The 23,112-nt window shown below is 41.8% G+C and overlaps 2 protein-coding genes across 3 annotated transcripts; both read left to right on the top strand.

The window, feature by feature from the left end:
* Positions 1-8,905: 8,905 nt before the first annotated feature.
* On the top strand, positions 8,906-11,084 carry otulina (OTU deubiquitinase with linear linkage specificity a). Its single transcript, XM_062520690.1, has 3 exons — positions 8,906-9,180; positions 9,327-9,448; positions 9,948-11,084. The coding sequence occupies exons 1-3, from the start codon at positions 9,067-9,069 to the stop codon at positions 10,351-10,353; spliced, it is 642 nt and encodes a 213-aa protein (XP_062376674.1). The 5' UTR covers positions 8,906-9,066; the 3' UTR covers positions 10,354-11,084.
* Positions 11,085-13,473: 2,389 nt separating this feature from the next.
* On the top strand, positions 13,474-22,373 carry LOC134065691 (uncharacterized). 2 transcript variants are annotated; one of them, XM_062520686.1, is made up of 11 exons: positions 13,474-13,573; positions 14,806-15,051; positions 15,238-16,692; positions 16,929-17,075; positions 17,580-17,822; positions 18,336-18,409; positions 18,495-18,601; positions 18,873-19,016; positions 19,685-19,816; positions 19,970-20,239; positions 21,101-22,373. In XM_062520686.1, exons 2-11 carry the CDS (start codon positions 14,897-14,899, stop codon positions 21,314-21,316), a joined length of 2,943 nt encoding a protein of 980 aa, XP_062376670.1. In that variant the 5' UTR covers positions 13,474-13,573; positions 14,806-14,896; the 3' UTR covers positions 21,317-22,373. The 2 variants fall into 2 exon arrangements, with proteins under 2 accessions (XP_062376670.1, XP_062376672.1); XM_062520688.1 differs by having other exon boundaries at positions 13,481-13,573; positions 14,811-15,051.
* The last annotated feature ends 739 nt before the right edge of the window (positions 22,374-23,112 follow it).

Raw genomic sequence — 23,112 nt, 5'->3', positions numbered from 1 at the left:
TGTGAAAGATCCACAAAAGGTCTATTGATCTCACTGTATAGACAGATTTTGCTGTCGTCCCATCTCTGAGTCCAGGGCAGTCTGTCCTTTTGCCCCTTATCTGGTTGCTGTTGTGCAAATCGCATGAAATAAAGAGGTGATCATCTACATTGTGGTGATTCTGCTATAGTAGTTCACATCTGAGAGGTATAATGACGAATCTGTCTGCTAAATAACTATAACCATAACCATATAACCATAAGGACAAATCTGGAACAAAGGTTATAGAGATAGTTCTACAACAGCCATAGTGCAACACATTTACCATCCACTGTATGGACCCCCTTGTAATTACAGTTTTTTTGTTGTTGTTGTTTATTATTTGTGTTATTTATTTACAATTTTGTGAAGATCACTGACTGGATTAACAAATTAGCATTTTATTTCTCACTGATTGAAGTCAATGTTCAAAAAGGGATCACATTTTCAGGAATTAGCAAAGTGGTTAGTCCCACTACCAGTGTAGCCTAACTACCTAATGTACTGACATACAGTACATCCAAAACCCTTTCTTTCACATCATTGTTTCTTAATTTCCTCAACAACCTTGCGTACAATGTCTCCTATCTCATTTCTTTCACCTGTTTTACAACCTTCATACAGAACCACAGAGTAATGCAGGATACCCACATTTGTATGGGCAGGTACAAAGGCTTAGCATAATAAGCTTGAACCAAAAAAAATAGAGTAAAAGACAAAAGGAAAAAAAAAAGACAAAGACTTTAGTTCTGCCTTTGCTCATGTTTTCAATGCTGGACCAAAGCTCAATAGTTATATGCACATTGTACAGAGAAATGGCAATTGTTGCTGACAATCTTGAATTATGAAACTGTTGAAGAAAATGTTTGAAAGGTATATCATGAAAGCATTACCTCAGCACTGTCCGAGTACATAGCCAGAATCGCTGTGGGAACACCCCTTTTTGGATGAACTAGAAAAGAAGAAAACTAAAAGCTACACTCCTGTATATGTTTGTAAGTAGTCTTCACTTGTCACTTGGGGATTTTTGTTTTCTCTGTAAAGAAAAAAAAACATCTTTGCCACAGTTTTCTTCTGAGGATGTTGTTACCAGGGTCACATGTTCAAGATGTTTAAGACATTGTTGTTCCATGTATTTATTTAGTTTATTATTGTTTAATTTTCTTTTTTGCTACTGTATGTGAATCACACTGTTTTTGTCAATTAGGATTGCCCTTTTGGGAACCACAATAGATTTGCGATCTGAAACTATTATTAAAGGAAAAATATTGAAGAAAAAAATAATCAAAAATAAAATAAAATCTGAAAAAAAAATGTTTTATTTCTTAAGAAATTCTCACAGATTCACACATGAACCAGTTAGAAAAGTGAACATTGTTACTACTCAAAACCTCGAAACCAAAGCTGATGAACCTGTAAAGGTTGCTTTAAATTTTATAGACTGAAAACTGTATGTAATCTATAGAGCAATATCTGTTTGGTCAGTTGAGCTGCACTTTGTGTATTTCTAAACAGCTTCAAGTCTGTCACGTTTATTTGTACCATAATTAATAATAAACAGTTGTTTGACATGAAAGGATTTGCTTATGGGATTTCTTACTGCTTACTCCTTATTTTTACAGTGCAAATGTGAACAGAATTGACATCTTCCTGTTAATGAATAAAAATGTATGGATCATTAACATGTAATCCTAATTGCATGTGTCATTAAGATAATGTACCTTTTTGCATGCCTAGTTGAACATACGGAGAAAGGTGATGTGTTAAGATGAGCATATGTGTGAATGTGGGTCTGAGGACATTTTTGAGGATGTGTGTGTGTGTGTGTGTGAGAGAGAGAGAGAGAGAGAGAGAGAGAGAGAGAGAGAGAGAGAGAGAGTATGTTACTGCATGCAGCCTCAACAATGTTACCATATCTTCTGAAACTAGCAAATAACCTCAGGTACAATAAAAGCTTTCTTCATTTAATATGCAATGCAGTACTTTTAAAAAATGCTTGCTTGCTTTTCCAATTTTTTTTTTACATACAAAAGTAAACAATGTTTTAAAAGGGATTTCGCAAGTACAGCCCATTACCAAATACATTACACAAACATTGTTTCCAATATGACATGGTCACAGCATTTCTTCTCTCTATTACTATGACGGCACAGCAGTACAAAAACACCTTTGAAGAAACATGATCGTCTTCTTAACACTCCGTCTCTATAAATGTGTTTTTGTCATGCCACCTCTGCACCTCAATTTCCCCCGTCACCTGCTTCATTTGTCCTTAGCAGTAATACTCTCAATTTTCCTTTTTATTCCGTCAATGTATTTCATTTCAACGCTAGCAGTAACTGTGAGTGAAAAGAAATCCTACAAAGGCCTCCGTCTGTCTGCAAGAGTCTTTTTAAACGCAGAGGTCACGCCTAAAAGCGCACTAACGTCCTTCAATCCTCGGAGGGGTCAGCGAGCGATTCAGTCTTTAAGGTCCACATGGGTCAGCTGTGAGAAATCTCAGTTTGGGTTGTTTCCTATAAATATTTCATGTCTTTTTTCCCCCCCTTCACCATAACAGATAACAATAATGAGACAAGTCAAAAAGAGAGGGAGAAGAAAGGAGGAGACAACAGGGGGAGGAGGAGAGGGAGGGTGGGCGACGCATTCTCTCGGCTGAGAAGCCTTTTGAAACTAAACTCCAAAAGTTTGAGGCTGCTTTCTTGTCCACAAAGCCTTTGAAAAACTGACTGGCTGGCGAATGAGTAGTAAATAAATAAAAAATAATCATAGAAAAAGCCCACACAACATAAATTATTAACATTAGGCTGAGAGAGCTGATGTTGAAGATGTTTGAGTCTCTTTTTTTTCTTTCATTTTTTAGGGGGCTTTTCTTATCGCTTTAGCGGAGCAGATGTATTTTTCAAGTGGTGAGGTAGTGCAAGGGGTATTTGATATTCTTTTGTTTAGTCTCTCTACTCAATTTCATCATATTTCATTCTATTAGTTCAGTAATTGTGCCAAGGCTTGCTATTCCAACTTTTATATTTTATATTTGGAAACTGCTGAATTGTTGTAAAAGTGTAACTAATAAATAAGAATCTGTCCACATAACACAACACTATAAATGTTGGGGTTAGGCTTTCTTAACTCTCTCTCTCTCTCTGTCTCTTTCTCTAATCAGTAATGCTACAAATGCATTGACAACAAATAATGTACAATAACAGCTCAAATAACAGCTCAAAAAAAAAAAAAAAAATGTGTCCGTTACAGCCCACTAGCCTCTGTTTATTTGGTCTTGGTCTGCAGGTGTGAGAGGAGGCTGGACTTATGTCCCTATTTGCTGATGTGCTGGACTGGTGCTCAGACGTCTGATCAGTCTCACCTAAAGGGGGGTGCCCCTGATGAGGGGACATTAACACTTCAGATTTCGGTCGCTCACTACAACTGACACACACAGCGCTTCCTTGGACCTGTCTGTCTCACACATAGCCTATATATTTGGGTTTAATTTCAAGTGTAAGTGTTGTGTATAATTTCACGAAACAATCCAAACATTTACAATAAATTGTAACTGAAGGACACCTAGTGTTCACCTGTGGACCTGCTGGGCCAAAATTAAGTGATCAACACATAAAAGATAACTTAAAAATACATGTATTGCTGTATCTTTCTCATCGAGGTCAGTAATATGGAGGAGGTTTGATGGACCATTGACTAAATTCCTGGATTTATAACCATATATCACCATGCAACATTTCTGCTAAAGAAGCCAACTGGCCTCTGTTTAAACACATCACATTTCATTTAAACTCCTATGAGATACACCAACAGTGGAAGACAGGAGGAAAGAGAGAGAGAGAGAGAGAGAGAACATAATAACATGTCAACAGTCCAATGGATTATGTTTCAATATCAGTCGGGACACTGTTAGTGTGTGTGTGTGTGTGTGTGTGTGTGTGTGTGTGTGTGTGTGTGTGTGTGTGTGTGTGTGTGTGTGTGTGTGTGTGTGTGTGTGTGTGTGTGTGTGAGAGAGAGTGTGTGTGAGCTGAAAGTGTGTGAGTATGTGGATGTGTTGGATGCAGATGGTTTTAAATTTGCTCTCTTTGTTTTTCTATCGGGCATGAAGCATTCTCCCGCCTTATCTCCCTGGCAATGGACGCGTGCAGGGCTGATGTTCTCACAAAATGAAATGTCGCCGCATCTCTCACCCACCATCTCTCCTACTCATGCCCCTCAAGGTTGAGATGTTTTTTCTCTCTCTCTTTCTTTCCCTCTCTCTCTCTTTCTCTCTCTCTCTCTCTCTCACACACACACACACACACACACACACTTTCTCAGATATACACAAAAATAAACATTCTCACAATACATACACAAACTGCTGTTTGCGGACCACATACGCACACACGCATGCACGCACGCACACACACACACACACACACACACCCACACTCACACACACACACACACATACACACTCACCCACCCACACACACACACAAACAAACACACACACACACACACACACACACACACAAATGCTCATACAAATGCACTTACATCAAAAGGCCTTCAGCCACTTCAAGCATCACCTGCCTTTGCAACTCTGCACACCTTCATGCCTTCAAATAGGCTATTACCAATTCTCACATAGCTCAGTGTCTGTGCATACCATCCCCAACCCATTTTCTCTCTCTCACCCTCTCTCTCTCTCTCTCTCTCTCTCACACTCTCTCTCTCACACCCCTTCCTTCCGTCTCTGTATTTGTCCCCATTATTAGCCTTCATGCCTTTGGAGGTGGAGGGAAAATAGCACTTGCTTTTGATGATATGCTGCTGTATAGTGGACTGCACAGCAGATCGGATTGTTCCCAGTCCATTTAGCTTCTTGTCCACCCAATTCTAACAGCTCCCTGTCTCTCCCTAAGATGACTCAGCGCTTCAGATGACCAGGGCAGGCCTGCCAGAACCTGTCCAAACTCAGCCACTCAGACTACTGCAGTAGTTCGTCCAAAGACATTTGATTAACCTCTGAGTAAGCCAATTTTGTCCAACCTAAAGTTAACCTCCATAAAACCCCAACACTGATCTGTTTTTGGATGAAAACTCTAAGTCTAACTAGAGCTAATTTATCAAATAGGCAGAAGTTTGCTAATTGAAAACCATGGGAAAGACCTTAACCACAAACATGGATGAGTCTGCTTAATGCTTATGCCACACATAGCTTTAGTTCATGCATGAGAACTTTGCTTGTTGATAGACTGTGCACTAATTTATGGCTCAGGGACAAAAGTTCACCTTCGGCACAATATCATAATGCTGGGAGAACCATACATACTTACTTAGGTTTGTTTATTTAACTAAATCGATGTGTGTTAAAATAACACTAAAGCACTTTTCTTCTGTCAAATGCATGAATGATGTTAACAGACAAGGAAGAGAATGTTGCATGAGATTCTGAAAGTATGATGTATTGTGTCTCATTCCATCAAACTACAGATCCGCTACCCGATCTGGTAAACTTACATGGTGCGGTTATAGCCAATAGAAGGCCGCGAAGCAAATGCAGAAGTGCCATTCACCCTGTTACGAGTTGATTAACCACTGAAATGATTTTGGAAACATTATTTTAAGGTACAAAAAATGCTATAGTGTTGCTTTAAGTAAACAAATGTAATATATGGCAGAGAGTGTATAGTTGTTATTATTATTAGAATTATTGTTTCACTTTTATGTCTTCTATGTCTTCTATGTCTACTTTTATGTCCTCTTATACGTTAATTACACAGTTTATTTATTTTTCTTTAACCCCTTACGTGTACATGTAATTGAGCTTTGGCAATAATGTTGATGAAACTTTCATGCCAATAAAGCTTTATTGAATTGAATTGAATTGAGAGAGATACGGCCAAAAAAAAGCCAAAAAAGAGACGGCCAAAAAAAGACAGCCAAGGGTTGAAGTTTACAAGACAGTAAGAGATCGAGACGCAGATGGACTGAGCAGGAAGTAGAGATGGCTCAAGTGAGATAGGGAGGGAGGCTCGGATGGGTCTTCCTGCCGTCCTATTAGTGGCCAACCGCCGCATGGACACTCATGCCTTCCTCTCTGGCCTGTGTGATGAGCACGGCAACAGAACACACATCTCAGGTGGAGAAAAGGGTTGAAGGGGAGAGTGGGGATGGAAGAGAGAGAGAGAGAGAAGAGGAGAGAAAGGAGAGGAGATGGAGAGGGCAAGATGGGGAGAGTGTGGATGGAAGAGAGAAGGAGATGGGGAAAACAGAGAGAGAGAGAGAGAAGAGGAGAGAAAGGAGAGGAGATGGAGAGGGCAAGATGGGGAGAGTGCGGATGGAAGAGAGAAGGAGATGGGGAAAACAGACAGACAGAGAGAGAGAAAGAGAGAGAGAGACAGAAGACAGGAAAGAGGAGAGAAAGGAGAAGAGACGGAGAGGCCAAGATGGGGATCACTCTGAGACTGGGAAAATGTCAATAGGCTCATAATGATACCTGATGGGTGCCCGGTACACACTTTCCACTCTTGTGCTCTCCTCTCCCTCTTCCACTCCCTCCGTTCCCTCCGTTCCCTTTCCCCTCTCAGACTAACCTGCCCGAGTTGCACTACACTTGAAAACATAATTAGAGGCAAAAAGTGGACATGAAGCTCTCTCGCTCTTTCTCCACCTCGCTCGCTCTTGTTTCTCAACCCCACTCCCACCCCAGCTCAACACACACACACACACACAGAGTATGGACACACGCAGACACACACACACACACACACACACACACACACACACACACACACGTGAATACACACACCACCCCCTTTTCACAGTAACCAAAGCTCTTTGTTTTATGTGTTTCTCCCTCAAGACCCTAACACTCCCTCCACCCTCATCCACTCTTGCTCTTCTTAAGGGGGAGGGAGAAGAAGGGAAGAGAGTGTAAGAGAGAGAGAGAGAGAGAGACAGAGAGAAAGAGAGAGATGAGTGAGAGAGCTCCTTCTGTGAGTCGCCAAGGTGCTCCCTAGTCCATTGTGCTGCAGGCTGTCAGGTTAAATTAGGGACTACAGGCTCCGTGAGTGTAAAAAAATCAATACTTGATGGAAGATTGCTCCCCGGAAAATCTGTTTTGATTCTAGGATTAATTCTTGACCAAAGGCTCCGGCGAAATGACATGCCATTAGAGCCGAAAATGAACACATTCAGCAGTGGAAATTGGATGGAAATGTGTCAGGTGATTGCCCCGGCTGCTTGTTTTGCTCTCACTGCACAAGGAAAAGGACTGAAGGAAGGAGAGGTGTGGCAGAGAGAGAGAGAAGGAGAGAGAGAGAGGGTAGTCAAGGAAGAGAGGGAGAGAGGGGAGACAGAGAGAGAAGAGCAAAAGGAGAAACAGGGCCCACGGACTTACTCCATTTCCACATGGCCTTCTGGGTATTCTCAGGGCTATTGTTGTCCGGCTACTGCAAATGCATTCCGCCTAGGTGAAATGCATTTGTCCGCCAGACCTTTCTAGGCTCTCTTGTGTTTCACCTTAAAGCGCAGCACGAAGAATGGAACATCTTAAAAACAAAAGCAAAGGGCCTTTTCTGCTCGTCTCCACGGTGAGGATGAGGGGAAAGAGGGGATGCAATATTAATGAACAGAGTAATATGTTTGTCATCACAAATAACACATTTTCATTTAAATGGACGGGGGAAAAGCAGATAGTGACCGAGGGGCTCCACTTGTCATTAAACAACAATGCGCCTTCAAGTCAAAGTTGTGCTAAAACCTTTTCATTATAGATAGGTCTTGCAAATAGACCGCTGACCTTTGAGAGTCTCAACAAATCTGGCTGAAGTGAGATGCACTGCAATGAACTGTAAGCAAATCATTGTGATAGCAGCAATACAACAGACCTAGCATGCCTGCAAGTAACATCACATCACCACAGACAGCAAATGCTATCCTTTCTTTTAAAAGACGATCATGCCAAAATACATCTGTCTTAAGACAGTTTTGTCTGGACATCTGGTATAGTCTTACGATCGTAAGACAAGTTAAATTCAACAGAACCTTAATATCGTTCCTCTAAGTAATCTCTAGGGAATCACATGCTATTTCTGAAAATTGGGGTTAAAGTTTAATGTTTGATAAAGTGATTGAAAGTAATATTAAGAACACCTAATGGCATTAGAGAAGTAAAGCAACTCTTCCTGTTTATTAAGCCGAAATTAAAAAGTGAAAATTAAAATAAATAAAAAATAAGTAAAATTACAAAGTCTAAATGTGATGCATGTTTCATAGATCTATGAAGTTCATCCAGAGACAGACAAGATCATTAGACATGGTTAGGCAAGGCGTTTTCTCTTCAGTTTTACAGAGCTAGGCCTAGGCCTACTGTATTGAATGTGTTGAATTCAGAACAAGGCTACTTAAATAATTAAATAATAATTGTCTTATTGTATAAGCTATATTTATGTTAAATCGCCTCCATTAATTTATGCCTCCATTCCTTCCTTACATTTAATGACAAAATATGAAACAAGGTGAACCTCTTAAAAATAGACCTAACAAACAATAGAGTCCACAATATATATAATCTCAAAATATAATCTCTAACCCTAGGGCAGGCATATGCATGCTACAACCAAATTTGCTGGGTCAGAGAAGAAACAGGTCAAAACACACCTATCTCCAGGTAAGGCAAAGATGTTGTCGAAGAAACTGTATGCCTATGTTTAGGCCACGTTTGATTGTAGATTAACTGTTAGGTACATGGTGACATCTGCTGGTGGTTTCAAAAATGTATTTGACGGTTTACTTGCAAACACTCCCAAACAGAAGGTGGCAGTAAGTATATTACTTCTCAAGATAAATAATGGCCTGTAACTCACGAGAAAGAAGCAAATGTCGTATTCTGATGACGCGGTCCCTCTGTGTGATGGTGTGATCAGCATGGTGAATAGCTCACCAACCTGCTACGGTCTCTTGTTGGTTGTGGCTACTACCACAGATTTCTTCTCCCTGTACTAAGCGTAACATGAACATTTCCAGTTTATTGCATGGCAGAAATTATTTTCAATAATGTCGTGGGTCAAATCGTTGGCCTCTGGAAATGAAGAGATTTTCGACGAAGATACAGACGATATTAGCCTACAGAATAAGGAATGGAAACAAAACATGGAAAAACGAGCCAAGGTAATTAGCCGTGGTTGCCATGTCAAAGAAGTAGCCAGCTGTGGTATGCTAGCTATTCGAGCGGATGATTTTCAGGTTATTCTTGTAATTGCATGGATGTAGGTACCAAACCTGGCTGTTGTTGTATAACAATGGTATTTCTGTAGGATGGCTACCGAGATGGTGTTGACGCAGGGAAAGAAGCATCTCTTCAGCTTGGTTTTAACGATGGATACAGGGAGGGAGCGATCCGAATGAAGGCCATTGGGCAACTCAAAGGAATTGTAAGGTAATGTTGAATGGCTGATTTTATGTTCTCCCTACCCTGATTGACAACCGTGGTTTACTGTGTTGAGGGCCATTCATGGCAATTCACCCAATTTACCTTAAGCTTTAAAGCCTGTGTATGTGGACTTTTTTTTTATTTTTGGTTTCAGGAACTATTTAAATAAATTCCTGCTAGCTTTTTGAAAACGTGTGTTTTTGGAGGAGAAATATATGAAGTCAATAAGGCTGTCATGAGATCAGATCAATCCTCTTACCTATTTATTTGCCATCTAACGTTACCTAGCCTGAAACTGGCCGGTGTGTTGCCCTCTGTGGCCGATTGTTTTCACCCCTCACAGTAAGATCTGAGCTCAGTGGCATCTGACTCACTGGGCACTGTGGCACTGGGCATTGGTGAACAAGTCTGTGCTAGCTAGCCATAACTCATGTCTCCCTCCCTCCCTCCTTCCCTTTTGTTCCTGACTGCACGCCCGTTGTTTGTGCCTGCCTCACCCACCCAGTGCTCTGCAGTGTTGGAGTGAGCGGCAGGCTGTAAAAAGCTCTGCCTCGGCCTCCGTATCCAGCCTGATACAGGATGTAGTGCGACACGAGGAGGCCGTCCTGGAGGCCATGAGGAGGGCGCACGAGAGGCCCGTGCCCAGTGTTGGGGAGGTTTCAGAGGCCGTGGAGGACCTTGAGATGGCCGTGGATCAGGAGCCGGCACAGGCCCAAACAGTGGGCTGTGGCAAGGGAGACTGCTGCCAGAAAGAATCACACTGCCATAAGGAGCAGTCTGCAGCATGCTCCTCCACTGCCATCGCGAGCTGGACGGAGTTGATCACGAGGTGTGCGATGGTGGCAACAGAGCTGGAACTGTCCGAGGAATTTGTTGGTCAGATACAACAGCTGAAGACATATGAGCTCTGACTCAGACTGTGCCTTTTTTTTTTTTAAGCTTTACTTTTTGAATTATATTGAATTGTTCTGTTTGTCTATTGGAGTGGTCCTTTGTCTGGCATCATTCCATTGCCTCAAACTGAAAAAAAAACCCGAACAAGCACTAAAATGGTTGAGGGGGATGTGGAATTGAAATGATATGACTGGAAGGAGTAGACTGGCCTCCTGAAAAGAAAATAACCAGCATTGTTATCTTTTGTACCTTTGTGTATGGAACATACTCAGATCTGTGGCATTTAAAGTGAGCGTGGAGCTCATTTATGTGAGTTCAATGTGACATTCTGACATCTGACAATCACAGTTTCTGTGCTGATTCACCATGAATGAGAGACTGTGTTTTGTAGAATAATGCTGAAGTAGGTCGTAAATATCGGCCTGGCTGATATATTGGTAAATAATATTAATAAAAAATAGACTAATACACATCTGTTTGAAATAAAACATTTACTTTGTGTTTGTTGTATCTGTCTCCACCATGAAAGACAGACACAGAAAGTTGTAATAGTCTCAACAACATTGCAATTCAACATAGCAAAAGCTGGACAATGAGGTAGGCCTACTCCAAGACAACTGAGCAACTGAGATATACAGTGCCTATAGAAAGTCATCATACCCTTTCGAAATAGTTACTTTTTTTTGTCTTACAGCCTGAAATCAAAACCCATTTAAAAAAAAATCTTTTCCAGTTTTACTAACAAATTTAGCTGTACAACATCAAAATAATGAAAAAAAAGTAAACAGTTCTGAAAATTAATAAAAAATGAAAAACTAGAATAACAGGGTTGGAAAAGTCATCATACCCCTGACTTAATACTTTGTAAAGCTTCCTTTTGCTTTCATTACAGCCATCAATCTGTTTGGATATGTCTCTATTATAGCTTTGCACACCTAGATAGGGGAATATTTGCCCAATTTTCCGTACAGAAATGTTACAATTTAGTCAAATTCTGTAGGGAATGGCGATGGACTGCTCTCTTCAAGTCAATCCACATATTTTTTATAGGATTTAAGTCAGGGCTCTGACTTTGCCACTCAAGGATACTCACCATCCTATCCTTAAGCCACTGCTTTGTTCTTTTGGCAGTATGTTTAGGATTATTGTCGTGTTGGAAGGCGAATTACCTCCCCATCCTCAGCTGTCTAGGAGAGGGACGCAGGTTTTCCTTAAGAATGTGGGTGTACTTGGCAGCATCCATTTTCCCTTCTATCCTGACCAATTGCCCAGTTCCCGCTGAAAAGAAACATGGCTATGGCTATGGCTATGGCTATGGCTATGGTTATTTAGCAGACGCCTTTGTCCAAAGCGACATACAAATAAATAACAATACAAATTAAATTAACAGTGAACAATTACAAACTAGGGAGAATAGTAATATTATCAGTAAAACAATAATTTTAAGCACTAACCTAATGAGAAATAAAACAGTGAAATGAGAATAGCAATCAAATAAGTCACTCAGTTAATTATATATAATAATAATAACTAAAGTATGGTATGGCTAAATTTAAGGACAATAGCAAAATAAATTTCAAATTCTATCAATAGACAAATTATAACAAAACAATACTATTATACAAACCATAACACATCACAAACTCAAAGGACTAAGTGCATATTAAATAAATATGCCTTAAGCATCCCCACAACATAATGTTGCCCCCACCATGCTTCACACTAGGTATGGTGTGTTTTGGGTGGTGTACTGTGTTGGTTTTCGCCAAACATTGCGCTTGGAGTTCAGTGCAAAAACACATCTGGAATATTCTGCTACCATGTGGAAAAAGCTTATATGGTCAGATGAGACTAAGATCGAACTTTTTGGAGACTAAGATTGAAGTTTTTGGACTGAGCTCCAGACGCTAACCAAACACAATATACACACCCAAACACACCCAAAACACACCATACCTACTTTGAAGCATGGTGGGGGCAACATTATGTTTTGGGGATGTTTCTCTTCAGCGGGGACTGGGCAATTGGTCAGGATAGAAGGGAAAATGGATGCTGCCAAGTACACCAAAATTCTTGAGGAAATCCTGCGTCCCTCTCCTAAACAGCTGAGGATGGGGAGGTCATTCGCCTTCCAACATGACAAAAATCCTAAACATACTGCCAAAAGAACAAAGCAGTGGCTTAAGGATAGGATGGTGAATATCCTTGAGTGGCAAAGTCAGAGCCCTGACTTAAATCCTATAGAAAATATGTGGATTGACTTGAAGAGAGCAGTCCATCGCCATTCCCTACAGAATTTGACTAAATTTTAACAATTCTGCACGGAAAAAGGGCAAATATTCCCCTGTCTAGGTGTGCAAAGCTATAATAGAGACATATCCAAACAGATTGATGGCTGTAATGAAAGCAAAAGGAAGCTTGACAAAGTAGGCTATTAAGTCTGGGGTATGATGACTTTTCCAACCCTGTTATTCTAGTTTTTATTTTTTTATTAATTTTCAGAACTGTTGACTTTGTTTTCATTATTTTGATGTTGTACAGCTGCATTTGTAAATAAAACTGGAAAAGATTTTTTTTTTAACATGGGTTTTGATTTCAGGCTGTAAGACAAAAAAAGTAACTATTTCAAAAGGGTATGATAACTTTCTATAGGCACTGTAGGTCTTATTAAGCAGTATCTTTACCAAAAAAATCCATGGTAACAAATTACACAATAAATCTTTCATGACCTTAGAATCCTTTGACTGTTTTCCAAGCTTCTTAAAATGGATTCGCAATCTCTTGGTTGTTGGACGAAGCAAGGAAGAATAGCATGCAGTTCTGTCAGAGAATCTCCAGAGACCGACAGTCTACCTAAAGAAGTGGTTCTCAAAGTGGGGTCTGTGACCCATAGCAAAGGGGTCTGCAGAATAATTTGCTTAAATTTATAAAATTGAGGTTTATCATTTTAAAAAGATGATGCCCTTTTCACCCATAAAACAAGCACAAAAAACCCATAGTGGACCTGGCTACAATTTCAGAGAATACAGATGGCTAACTGTTGCGGTTGGGGGTCCTAGACCTAGACATGTTTCCGTTTGTGAACCCTGCAGCAACATTGTGTCAAAGGCTCAAAGCGCAGTTCAGCCTCTAGTTGTCGGAAAGTGAAACTGCTGTGACTTGAAATCTACGAAACTTCCTGGTGGCAAACGCGGTTCGTCATATATCAAACAAGAACCAGGGGAGCTTCGGGAGCGGGTAGGAAATTAAACGAAATCCATATGACTACATTTTTTTGGTTGCATTTGTGCTTACATTGGTTAGAAACTGGATTACGATACTCTTGAATCCTTCTAACACACCCTAACTCGACTGACGCCCACTCTCTCACGAGGCGATTGTTAATCTTCACAATGTTGCAGTGGTGGTAATAACACTCGCATTGAGCTATTATTTTATGGATTTCTGATTGTTTAATTGCCAACCTTATGGAGCATCAATATTTCATATATCGTATAGCAAAAGGCATTTCTACGATTTTGATAGTAGGCTAGTAGTCTACAACAGGCTACTGTACGTAAACGTATGATTTCATTCCGCTCACGTCCGTTCAACTGCATGCCTGGTACTAGCACGCCTGGCTGGTTTACATATTATTTTGGTGTCTGCTCTTGGCCACTCACTACACTCACTGGAATGTGTATTTGAAATGCTTTAGGGTTAGAGTAGGCTATGTTTTTCACAAGAATTCTGACTGCCTGGTAGTAGTAGTAGACCAAGTCAATGTAGCCTACGTATCTAACTTGTTTCTGTCTGTTTGTGTGCACGGCGCTGGCTAGTTGCACCAGAGACACTTTGGTTGCACTTGTTCAGAGAAACAACCCTATCGTAGGCCTATAAATTGCGTAGCCTACACCTTATGCGGCCATTTAATGTAGGCTAATCCAGATAAATCTCACCACTGTCTTCTATACTATACTTGTATGACACCTCTTGTTACAATCTGGAGTAGGGTGACTAGACGTCCCCGGTTTCAGGGGACAGTCCCCGTTTTTGGTCGCCTGTCCCCAGGAAAACACCTACAGAAAAACTATGTCCCCGTTTTTTGAAGATAATACTTGTATGTATTTCAATCAGATTGATAGTCAAACTGAAATGTCCCCGTTTTTTACCCCCACATTTCTGGGATTATGTCCCCGGCCCGTTTTGGTCTCGACATCTGGTCACCTTATTCTGGAGGAACCTGGCCCTCCCTTCTGATAACAGTAGCCTAGGCAATAAATAACTTGATCATGAGCTTTCTGCGTGTTCGGCCTAATGCAAAAGTACCATTTCCTCTCGTATACACTGTTACATTATAAGCCTGTTATTGAAAGTTGGCATTAGACTCCATCCAGTCTTTCCTGAGGGACAGAATAAAGATGTTAACATGTGTGCAAATTCAGTATTCTCATCATATCCCATTTTTTTGTGTTTCCATATTTACACAGAACAGACGGTCCACATCGTGGATGCCAGTAAGGGCTTCGTCCCTTGCCTGAGGACCTGGACTGACACCTCAGCCAGGTCCCAGTAACCAACATGGGGAATGCATTTAGTTGCTGTTGTCCTGCTAATCCCTGTGAGCGGCAGGATGAGGGCCAGCGGCTGCTATGTGATACCGTCCAGAGCCCGCAGACCTCCAGTAAAAATTTGGACGGGGTTCCAGGGAGTACAGACTGTACCACTGCAGAAAGGTAAGACAATGGGCACTCCTCTGGGTTCACGTTTCTAAATTTATGTCAATTTGTAAAAAAAAAAAAAAAAAAAGTACTTCTCATACAGATAAAACTACTTCCCATGCAGATAAAACAGAAGAGTTAGATTTCACACCAGAACTTACTCAAATAATTCTGTTTATCTCACCGTAATCTTCTTTGCAGCTCTGAGACACCTTCACCTACAGATGACCGGGCGACCGACCAGTTGAAAGCAGGTAATTCACTGGAGCCCGCTCAACCTGAGGTGGTCTCAGATGATGCAAATGTGCAGGTTAGGGCAGATGCCTTGCCCACACAGGTGACGCCTGAAGCATCAGCCGATGCTACCAGTGTACCTGTGACTACAGCGTCTGCTGTGGACAGAAGTATACTACCAGACCCGGAGGAGGCAGCTACAGGAGTGGTGTCACAAGTGCTGGCAGATGCCACTACGATTGTCAAAGTGTCTGGAGAGGAGGATGTCCCAGCATCCACTGCACCACAAACCCAGGATGTATCCACTGGAAGGGTTGAAACCCAGGACGCTTTCCCTGAGAAGGTGGAGAGCCAGGCTGTGTCCATGGAGAAGATGGAGGTGCCTGTCGCCATGACCGAGAGCTCCTCTGTTTCCGTAGAGAAGCTGGAAAGTGAGGAGGACGCTTCAGCTGTGAGCAATAGTCAGGCGGATCCCACGCTGATCAAGGCTGTTTCTGCTGAGAAGCTAGAGAGCAAGTGCGCTTCCACCGTGAGCGATAGCCAGGCTGCTCTCATTGGAATCGAAAGCCAGGCTGATTCTACTCCGATCACGCCCCAGGCTGTTCCCATTGAGAAACTAGAGAGCCAGGACACTGCTGCCGTGATCGAGAACCATGCCGTTGCTCCTGTGATCGAAAGCCCAGCCGCTGCTGCCGTGATCAAGAACCATGCCGTTGCTCCTGTGATCGAAAGCCCAGCCGCTGCCACCGTCATTGACACCGTCACTGACACCAAGACTGCTGCCACAGAGGATCTAGAGAATCCTACTTCTGCTATCGTGATTGATAGCCAGCCCACTTCCACCATTACTGATAGCCAGGCTGTTTCACCTGAGGTTGTGCCTGAGGCCCCTGACTGCTCTGTTAAAGTAGATGCTCAGGATGTTTTAACCGAGATAAATGGAACTACACCGCCAAAAACCCCAGAGAAGAATGAAGTACTTGCTGAACTTGAACAGGGTGCTGTTGTGCACTTAAATGGTTCCCTTACAGAGGGTGTGTCTGTCGAGGAAATCGCTGATGTCGTTATTGTACCTGAAGAGCACCCTTCCACCATTGAGCCAGACATAAAGAAAGCAAGCCTGTTGATTGCCAGTTCCTCAGCTGAAGAAGATTTGACTGTGGCTGCCAAGGAGTTGTCTCCTTCCTCTGACACTCATGTCCAGTTTGGACTCTCTGTAGCCCAGGACTGTGAACAAGATGTGCCCCTGCACAGTAGTGAGGATGAACAGCCACTCTCCCCTGCCGTGCTCAACGCAGATGCTAAGCTTGCTGAGTCGATCCCACAGCACAGCAGCGATGTTGGTCCTGTGATCAGTATGGAGGAATCATGCTCTGAGAGAGGTCATGAACTCAACTCCGCTACCACTGACACTTCTGAAAGGTAAGTCCGTCAGTGCAGTTTGATTGGCTCAGTCCCATAATTGGACTTCTGTTACGTCTAATGAATGGCGTTTAGTTCAGACAGGCAGCAATTGTTGTAGACCAATGATAGAAGGCCACACAAAGAATTGTTGTGTGAGCTGTAGGATCAACATTTTCCAGATAAAATGAATGCTCTGTCCTTCTGTCGTTATTATGTAAATCAGTGATTGAGATTTTTTTTTTTGCCACCTCTAGTCCTGTAACCGTCAGTGTGCAAGATGACCAGGACAAAAAGAGGACTGACAAGGATCTGAGTGTCACAGAGGAGCCCTGCAATGGTGAAGACTTGGACAACACCCTCCCCTCAGTTACGACTGAAAAAGATGTACACACTGAGATTAGGTTAGTACCTGCTGCCACCAACAGATGGCACTAAAAGACAGGTGGAATTTTGCGATGTGTTTTAATTCCAAAGATGTTTTCTATCTGAGACATGCAGACACAACACTTCGGTTGCCAGTTTCACACCATCTGTGTAAAATTCCATTCACAAGGTACTAATCAGAACAAATGGCTTAGGTTGGTTAATCTATTTTCCGAATTGTATGTAAAGATGTATTTTTGTAGTACAAAAACAGAATTATGTGTGTAAATAATAGTATCTGCCCCCGGTGTCTAAATATCCAAATAATAGGCATTCAGACATGCAGATGAGGCTCTATATTATAGTAACTCATTAGGGTATATTATGATCTGACCAAAATACTTTCACATTGTACGTCATGATTTTACTGGGGCCGTCCAGCACACCTGTCTCAGTTGTTTTCCATAAATGATGCACAATAATCAAAGCAAAAAAGTTTGAATATAAAAAACATATTTTTGTGTACCTGTATTTGTGTATAGGGACCCCGCTGCAGACTCTGATGCCCAAGATGTGGTTGGCCTGACCACCTTGTCTTCACTGGACGATCTGTCGGAGGAAAAAGAGGCAGTGACATCCTCGGTGTCCAAGCAGGAAGAGCTAGAAATGGAGGCAGAGACTGTTGCCGCCGAATCGGCAGTTGGGGGGCTGGTGGCCGGTAGTCTAGATGAGAGACCTGGAAGTGCTGGCATGAGTCTGGAGTCGGACGGCAATGCTGTGAACTGGTATGTTAATTGCACAGCCATTTACATGAATAAGAGGACGTCAGTTTAATCTAAACGCACTGCTTGTCCCCAGTGTCGGTGTGTTTGCAGCCCATTGGCTGGCGTGAGACGTCAGGGTCCTTAATTAACAACTAGTCACATCTAGAACCAGACCAACTTGCTCGGTCTCTTTTTCGGCCCCCACACACATAATGTTCTCTCGCTCACAACATGCATGCACACACACACACGCACGCACACACCTAGTCCCTATCTCATACACTTCCCTCACTAGACATCAGTTATTCTCCACTCTCACTCTGTCCTCCTGATGGCATTCCGCTCATTCATTCCATTCTTAACCAGATCCCACATCCCCCTCGGCATTTTGTTTTCTGATATAAATAAATGTATTTCTGGAAATGTCATTTGATGTGCGTTTTTTTCCGGCCCACACAAACCTGGGTCGTAACAATGATGAAGGACTTAGTGTGCCAGTCTGTATTTAATTTTACTCCACCTTCCTCCTTACAGTGAAGAAGATCTCTATCGTGGTGAGGAGGAGATTGAGGAAGAACTGGACAAGCAAAAATCGCTGGAAATGACCAGTAAATAACTTTAAATGACTGCTTTGATTATATGTTGTCTCTTCATTTATATTGCCTGTAACTCTTGATCATCCTTTCAACACAGTTCCATTACCGGAAGACCAATGCAGCCTTGAGCCGCCCATGGCCATTTTGATGTACAGTGAGAGGGAGTGGAAAGGGCAAACCACCAAAAGTGCTGTCATCAGAAAGGTTCGTTTGCATCTTCGCATTACATTTAGCATTGTACAGTGTGTCTAAGAAAAGACCCCTAAGGGTTTGCCTGCCTCGAGCGTTATGTTAGTATACGTAATGTCAGGCTTTAGCTTGAATCCTGTCAGAAGAGTTGCCTATTAGACTGCAGTGAAACTAGTGCAGACCTGGGGTGGATGCAGAATATATTCCTGTAACAGAACTAATTGAAGTGTTTTTATACCTGTTAGCTCCTTGTCTGCCACCTTCACTCATATATGTCATTATCCAGGGCTACGCTGCGCTCTCCGAGAGTTTCGGATGCCTCCGGCGGGTGAGAGGAGACAACTACTGTGCCCTGCGAGCCTCCCTGTACCAAGCACTGATGGGCACCACCCTGCTTCCTGACTGGCTGCAGCAGGAGAGCTTCTCATTGGTACGGCCGTCTCCTCCACTCCTGGGGGGTACTGACTGACTATATACATAGTTGGGTGTGTTACCGCAGACCTATTTTGAATGGACGGCAGTGTCTCTCAGGAAATTCACATATGTTTTATTTTTGAATGGTTGTTTCATTCTGTGTAATTGGAGATGTTAGCCAAATGGCAAAATACTGTGTTGAGAAAATGTGATTCACTGTTGACCATATTCGGGTATGTTTAAGTTGTAAGTAGGCACTACACATCACACTGTATCGGGGGTTTGGTTTGGAGGTTTTTTTTGGCTCAGTTTACCTTAATTGAACAGCTTTGGAGTCATTGGATGGTTATGTCTTTTTTGGGGTTGAATGGTGGCCGTCTCGCTTCTACCCTTGCAACTTTGGGCCGGTGGGCCCGACAAAAAGTCTCGCAGCCTCGCAATCATGCTCATGAGAAGGCAGACTGACCGATTGAGGAATGTTGTAAAATATACAGGCTAAAGCTGTAAGGGAATCTGCAGAGAAACCTGCCAGCGTAAAACAAGAAAACAGCAAAGAAATGGATAAGCCTGCATAGTTTCTCTTTAATAAGCCAAAACATTCACACAATATCTATTTTTGACCTCACCTCAGGTCTGGACAATGATTATAATGAGATTTTTGCTTTAATTTTGCCTTTTTTCCAGATGGCGGAAGAGCTCGAGTCTAAACATGGTCTGATTAACGGATGGGTGTTTCCTGACGTATGTAAGCCGATGAATGGGATTGAAAATGATGTGGATCTGATGAAACATTACCTGGGCCTTCTTCAGAAATGGGTACTCTCATTTGTGTTGTGGATTGGATCTTGAGTTGTTGACATGCTATGTTGACTGATATGGAAAAAATAACATGTCATACCTTAGGGATGCTGAGTTTCTGAGTGCTTATATACTGTATATATATATGTGTGTGTGTGTGTGTGTGTCCAGTGGCGTGCGGTGGCAGATTCCTCTGGGCTCGAGGACCGCAGGCGTGTGTGTGATGAGCTGTTCCAGGGCGGAGAGGACGAGTTTGGCCTCATGGAGGCGCTCAAGCTGCTGATGTTGGCCCGCGCCGTGGAGTTGCACACCTCCATGCAAAAGGGTGATGATGTGCCAATCTTCTGCTGGCTGCTGTTCGCCCGCGACACCTCCTCTTGTCCGCGCACGTTCTTGGCCAACCACCTGAGCCAGGTGGGCTTCAGTGGGGGTTTGGAGCAGGTGAGACCGTTTCTGTTACTGTTGTTTCAGTTAACATGTATGCTACTTCTTAGAAGTCCTGTGTCTGTGTTAAATCACCAATCCTTTATCAATCCATTATGTGCAAACATACATACTACACAGATTGTGATCATTTTAAACTCATATCATATCAGGAATAGGCCACCATGTCCATAGAGAACATGAAGAACATTAGAACCAGTCTGATCACCTAGGCACCCACCCACTCTTTGTCCCTTTGTTTTATCAGGTCAATGCATTGCTACATTCACCCATCGTGTCACAATATGTCTATCTAGATTAATTCCACTTTATGAATCTAATGAACCTACCGAAGTACGCAATGCCAGAATGATTGCATAAGCATTAATCGCTCGTTTGAAGTGATGGAGGTTCACCCACTCCCTTACCACACAATTACCTCACCTCATGCCCAGCAGCGGAAGGGCTGTTAGCCAACTAATAGTTTAACCCACTGCACTACTACTCAGCTATAAATCATTTACATTAAGAGTCTTTTAATCAGATTGACACGAATTACATTGTTTCTAGACTCTCCCTAATTCATATGATTTAGCATGTGGTACAAAACCATTAAACCAGACCATACTTGACGTAGAGTTACTGTAATGGAATGACGCTATGTGGTTTTAACTGATTCTTGTTGGTGTACCCACCCATACTGTATGTTTGTGATAGGTGATTTCAACGCAGATTGGAAGAAAACAAGTTTGTTGACATTACTGGCATCACCTTGCGTTGGCCTCTACAAAGGCACCCTTTCACTGCCAGATGGGAAAGTGATCAAGTTGTGTTGATATAACCGAACCAACTCTTCTGTATTATCTTTGTGCGTTACAGGTGGAGATGTTTCTCTTGGGTTATGCTCTGCGTCACACCATCAAGGCCTATCGCCTGTACATGGCTGAGACGGAAGAGTTCATCACACATTACCCTGACGACCATGTTCAAGACTGGCCCTGTCTTTGCCTGGTAACGGAGGATGACCGTCATTACAACGTGGCAGTTGGCGAGTCTGCCTGTCCTCAGGACGCTCTCTCTGGAGGACCGCAGTGATTGGCCGTTCAGCTCTTTTTTTTTTCTGCCACTTGATTGTTGACCGAAGAGACCAGGGTTCGAGCGCGGCCAACTCAGGATACTACTTTTCAGCTTACTTAAATATACTATTTTCCTCTGCATCACATTTGCTACTGTACTGTGGAATCTTTTCTCTGGAAGTCTTCCTTTGGAAGCTACAAAGGCCTTTTGTTGACAGTCTACAGTAACTTCATACCTCATGCAGATGGACTTGACGGGGAAAAAAAAAAAAAAAAAGACAACAGCTGCAAAGAAAAGCACTCCTTTAAGCACAATAAGGGAAGGATGCTTGAAGAACTGTAACTTATGAGTTGTATACACTATATTTTTTCAAAGGTTGTAATTTATACGGGTCAGGAAAGGAGATGTTGAGAGACGGCAGTCCTGACCAACCAAAAACTCAAATCAAGTGGCTCTCATCTTGGTGTATTGCCCTTACAGACAAACTGTAATGATCCTAACCCATGAAGAAAATGACCAACTCAGCCTGGCCAACATGCGTTATCATGGTTTGTGGTCACCATTTGTGCATTCCTCAACCATGCCTGATGTTTCTCTCACTCAGAGCAAAAGGATTGTTTATTGTCTGAAGGCATGTTTTTTTATTATTATTATTATTATTATTATTATGAATTGGAACTCATTGGAGATCTGAAAAGCCAAGTTATTTAATAAAAAAAAAAAAACGTGCCAATATTTCTGCAAGTGAAATTATATCGACCCAAGCTTTGAAGGTTTTTTTTTTTTTTACCTGATGTATTACAAGGGTTCACAAGTTATTTAAGGATCTCCTGTAATATTTTCTTGTACTACTGATTGTAATAGACTAACAACAAATGCTGTATTTTTCTACGTGACTCAGTTGAGTTTTAGGTTAAAATAATTGTCAGTGAATCTTTAGCTGGTTAATATTAATCTAACACTGGTGCTTAACTAAAAGGGATAAAAAAAAAGAGAAAGTTGAAGAGAAAATGTCTGAAACAGGTGCAATTTTAATATCTCCAGAGTCTGTAATAAAAGACACATTTTATCAATACATCCAGAGTTTGGCGATATGTTGAACTTCATGATTGACCATGTATGTGATGGACCCCCTGTTTTAAAGAAACAAGATTCTAATACTTGATGCATAGTACATAATAACATGTAGATAAGTCTGGTTAAAAAATACTTTTCACATATGATCATGCCTGATAAGGTCAAAGCTGGCAATATTGACTGCCATTTGTTAACATAAAAATCATTCCTTGTAAAAAATATCACTATATTTAATATTGCATCTGCCATAGTATAAATGCATAAGATGATTAATACCCTTTCTCAGATCTCCAATGTTCAACATATGAAGATTTAGTATGGGAAAGTGAGGATTGCGATCCCTTTGGTTGAAGTCGGATTACCCAGTACAGGCTGAACAGGTGCATCACATTGGTTTATGCAGTCGGCTGCAACAGAAACTTTGCGTACAACCCAACCACAAAAAACCTGACAGACATGTCAATACCCCTGGTCCTGGGGCATACTCAAGTTTAATGTATATATATAATTTTTACATCTATTTAAAACATAGACATGGAAAACTTTAAAATTCAGTGTTCTACAATGATACAAATAAAAATAAAAAACAACTGGCATTTCAAGAAAAGTCAATTTAAGAAGTAAAACTGAAACCCCAATTCCCAAGGCTTTAAGAGGAGTCTTTTGACTAGATAATGCACTTCAGTAAAATGAAGTATTCCATCATGGCTATTGTTCTCTTCACAGAGAAGCACCCT

Source organism: Sardina pilchardus, chromosome 19, assembly GCF_963854185.1.
Source record: "Sardina pilchardus chromosome 19, fSarPil1.1, whole genome shotgun sequence".
Lineage (NCBI taxonomy): Eukaryota > Metazoa > Chordata > Actinopteri > Clupeiformes > Clupeidae > Sardina > Sardina pilchardus.
The sequence above is the reverse complement of the archived record's forward strand: the minus strand, read 5'-3'. Positions and strand labels throughout refer to the sequence as shown.

Coding starts and splice junctions, on each gene's coding strand:
- otulina (XM_062520690.1), top strand. CDS start 9,067: ATGTCGTGGGTCAAATCGTTGGCCTCTGGAAATGAAGAGATTTTCGAC. Junction 9,181..9,326: donor ACATGGAAAAACGAGCCAAG/GTAATTAGCCGT, acceptor GTATTTCTGTAG/GATGGCTACCGAGATGGTGT. Junction 9,449..9,947: donor CAACTCAAAGGAATTGTAAG/GTAATGTTGAAT, acceptor TCACCCACCCAG/TGCTCTGCAGTGTTGGAGTG.
- LOC134065691 (XM_062520686.1), top strand. CDS start 14,897: ATGGGGAATGCATTTAGTTGCTGTTGTCCTGCTAATCCCTGTGAGCGG. Junction 16,693..16,928: donor ACCACTGACACTTCTGAAAG/GTAAGTCCGTCA, acceptor TGCCACCTCTAG/TCCTGTAACCGTCAGTGTGC. Junction 17,823..18,335: donor GACGGCAATGCTGTGAACTG/GTATGTTAATTG, acceptor TCCTCCTTACAG/TGAAGAAGATCTCTATCGTG.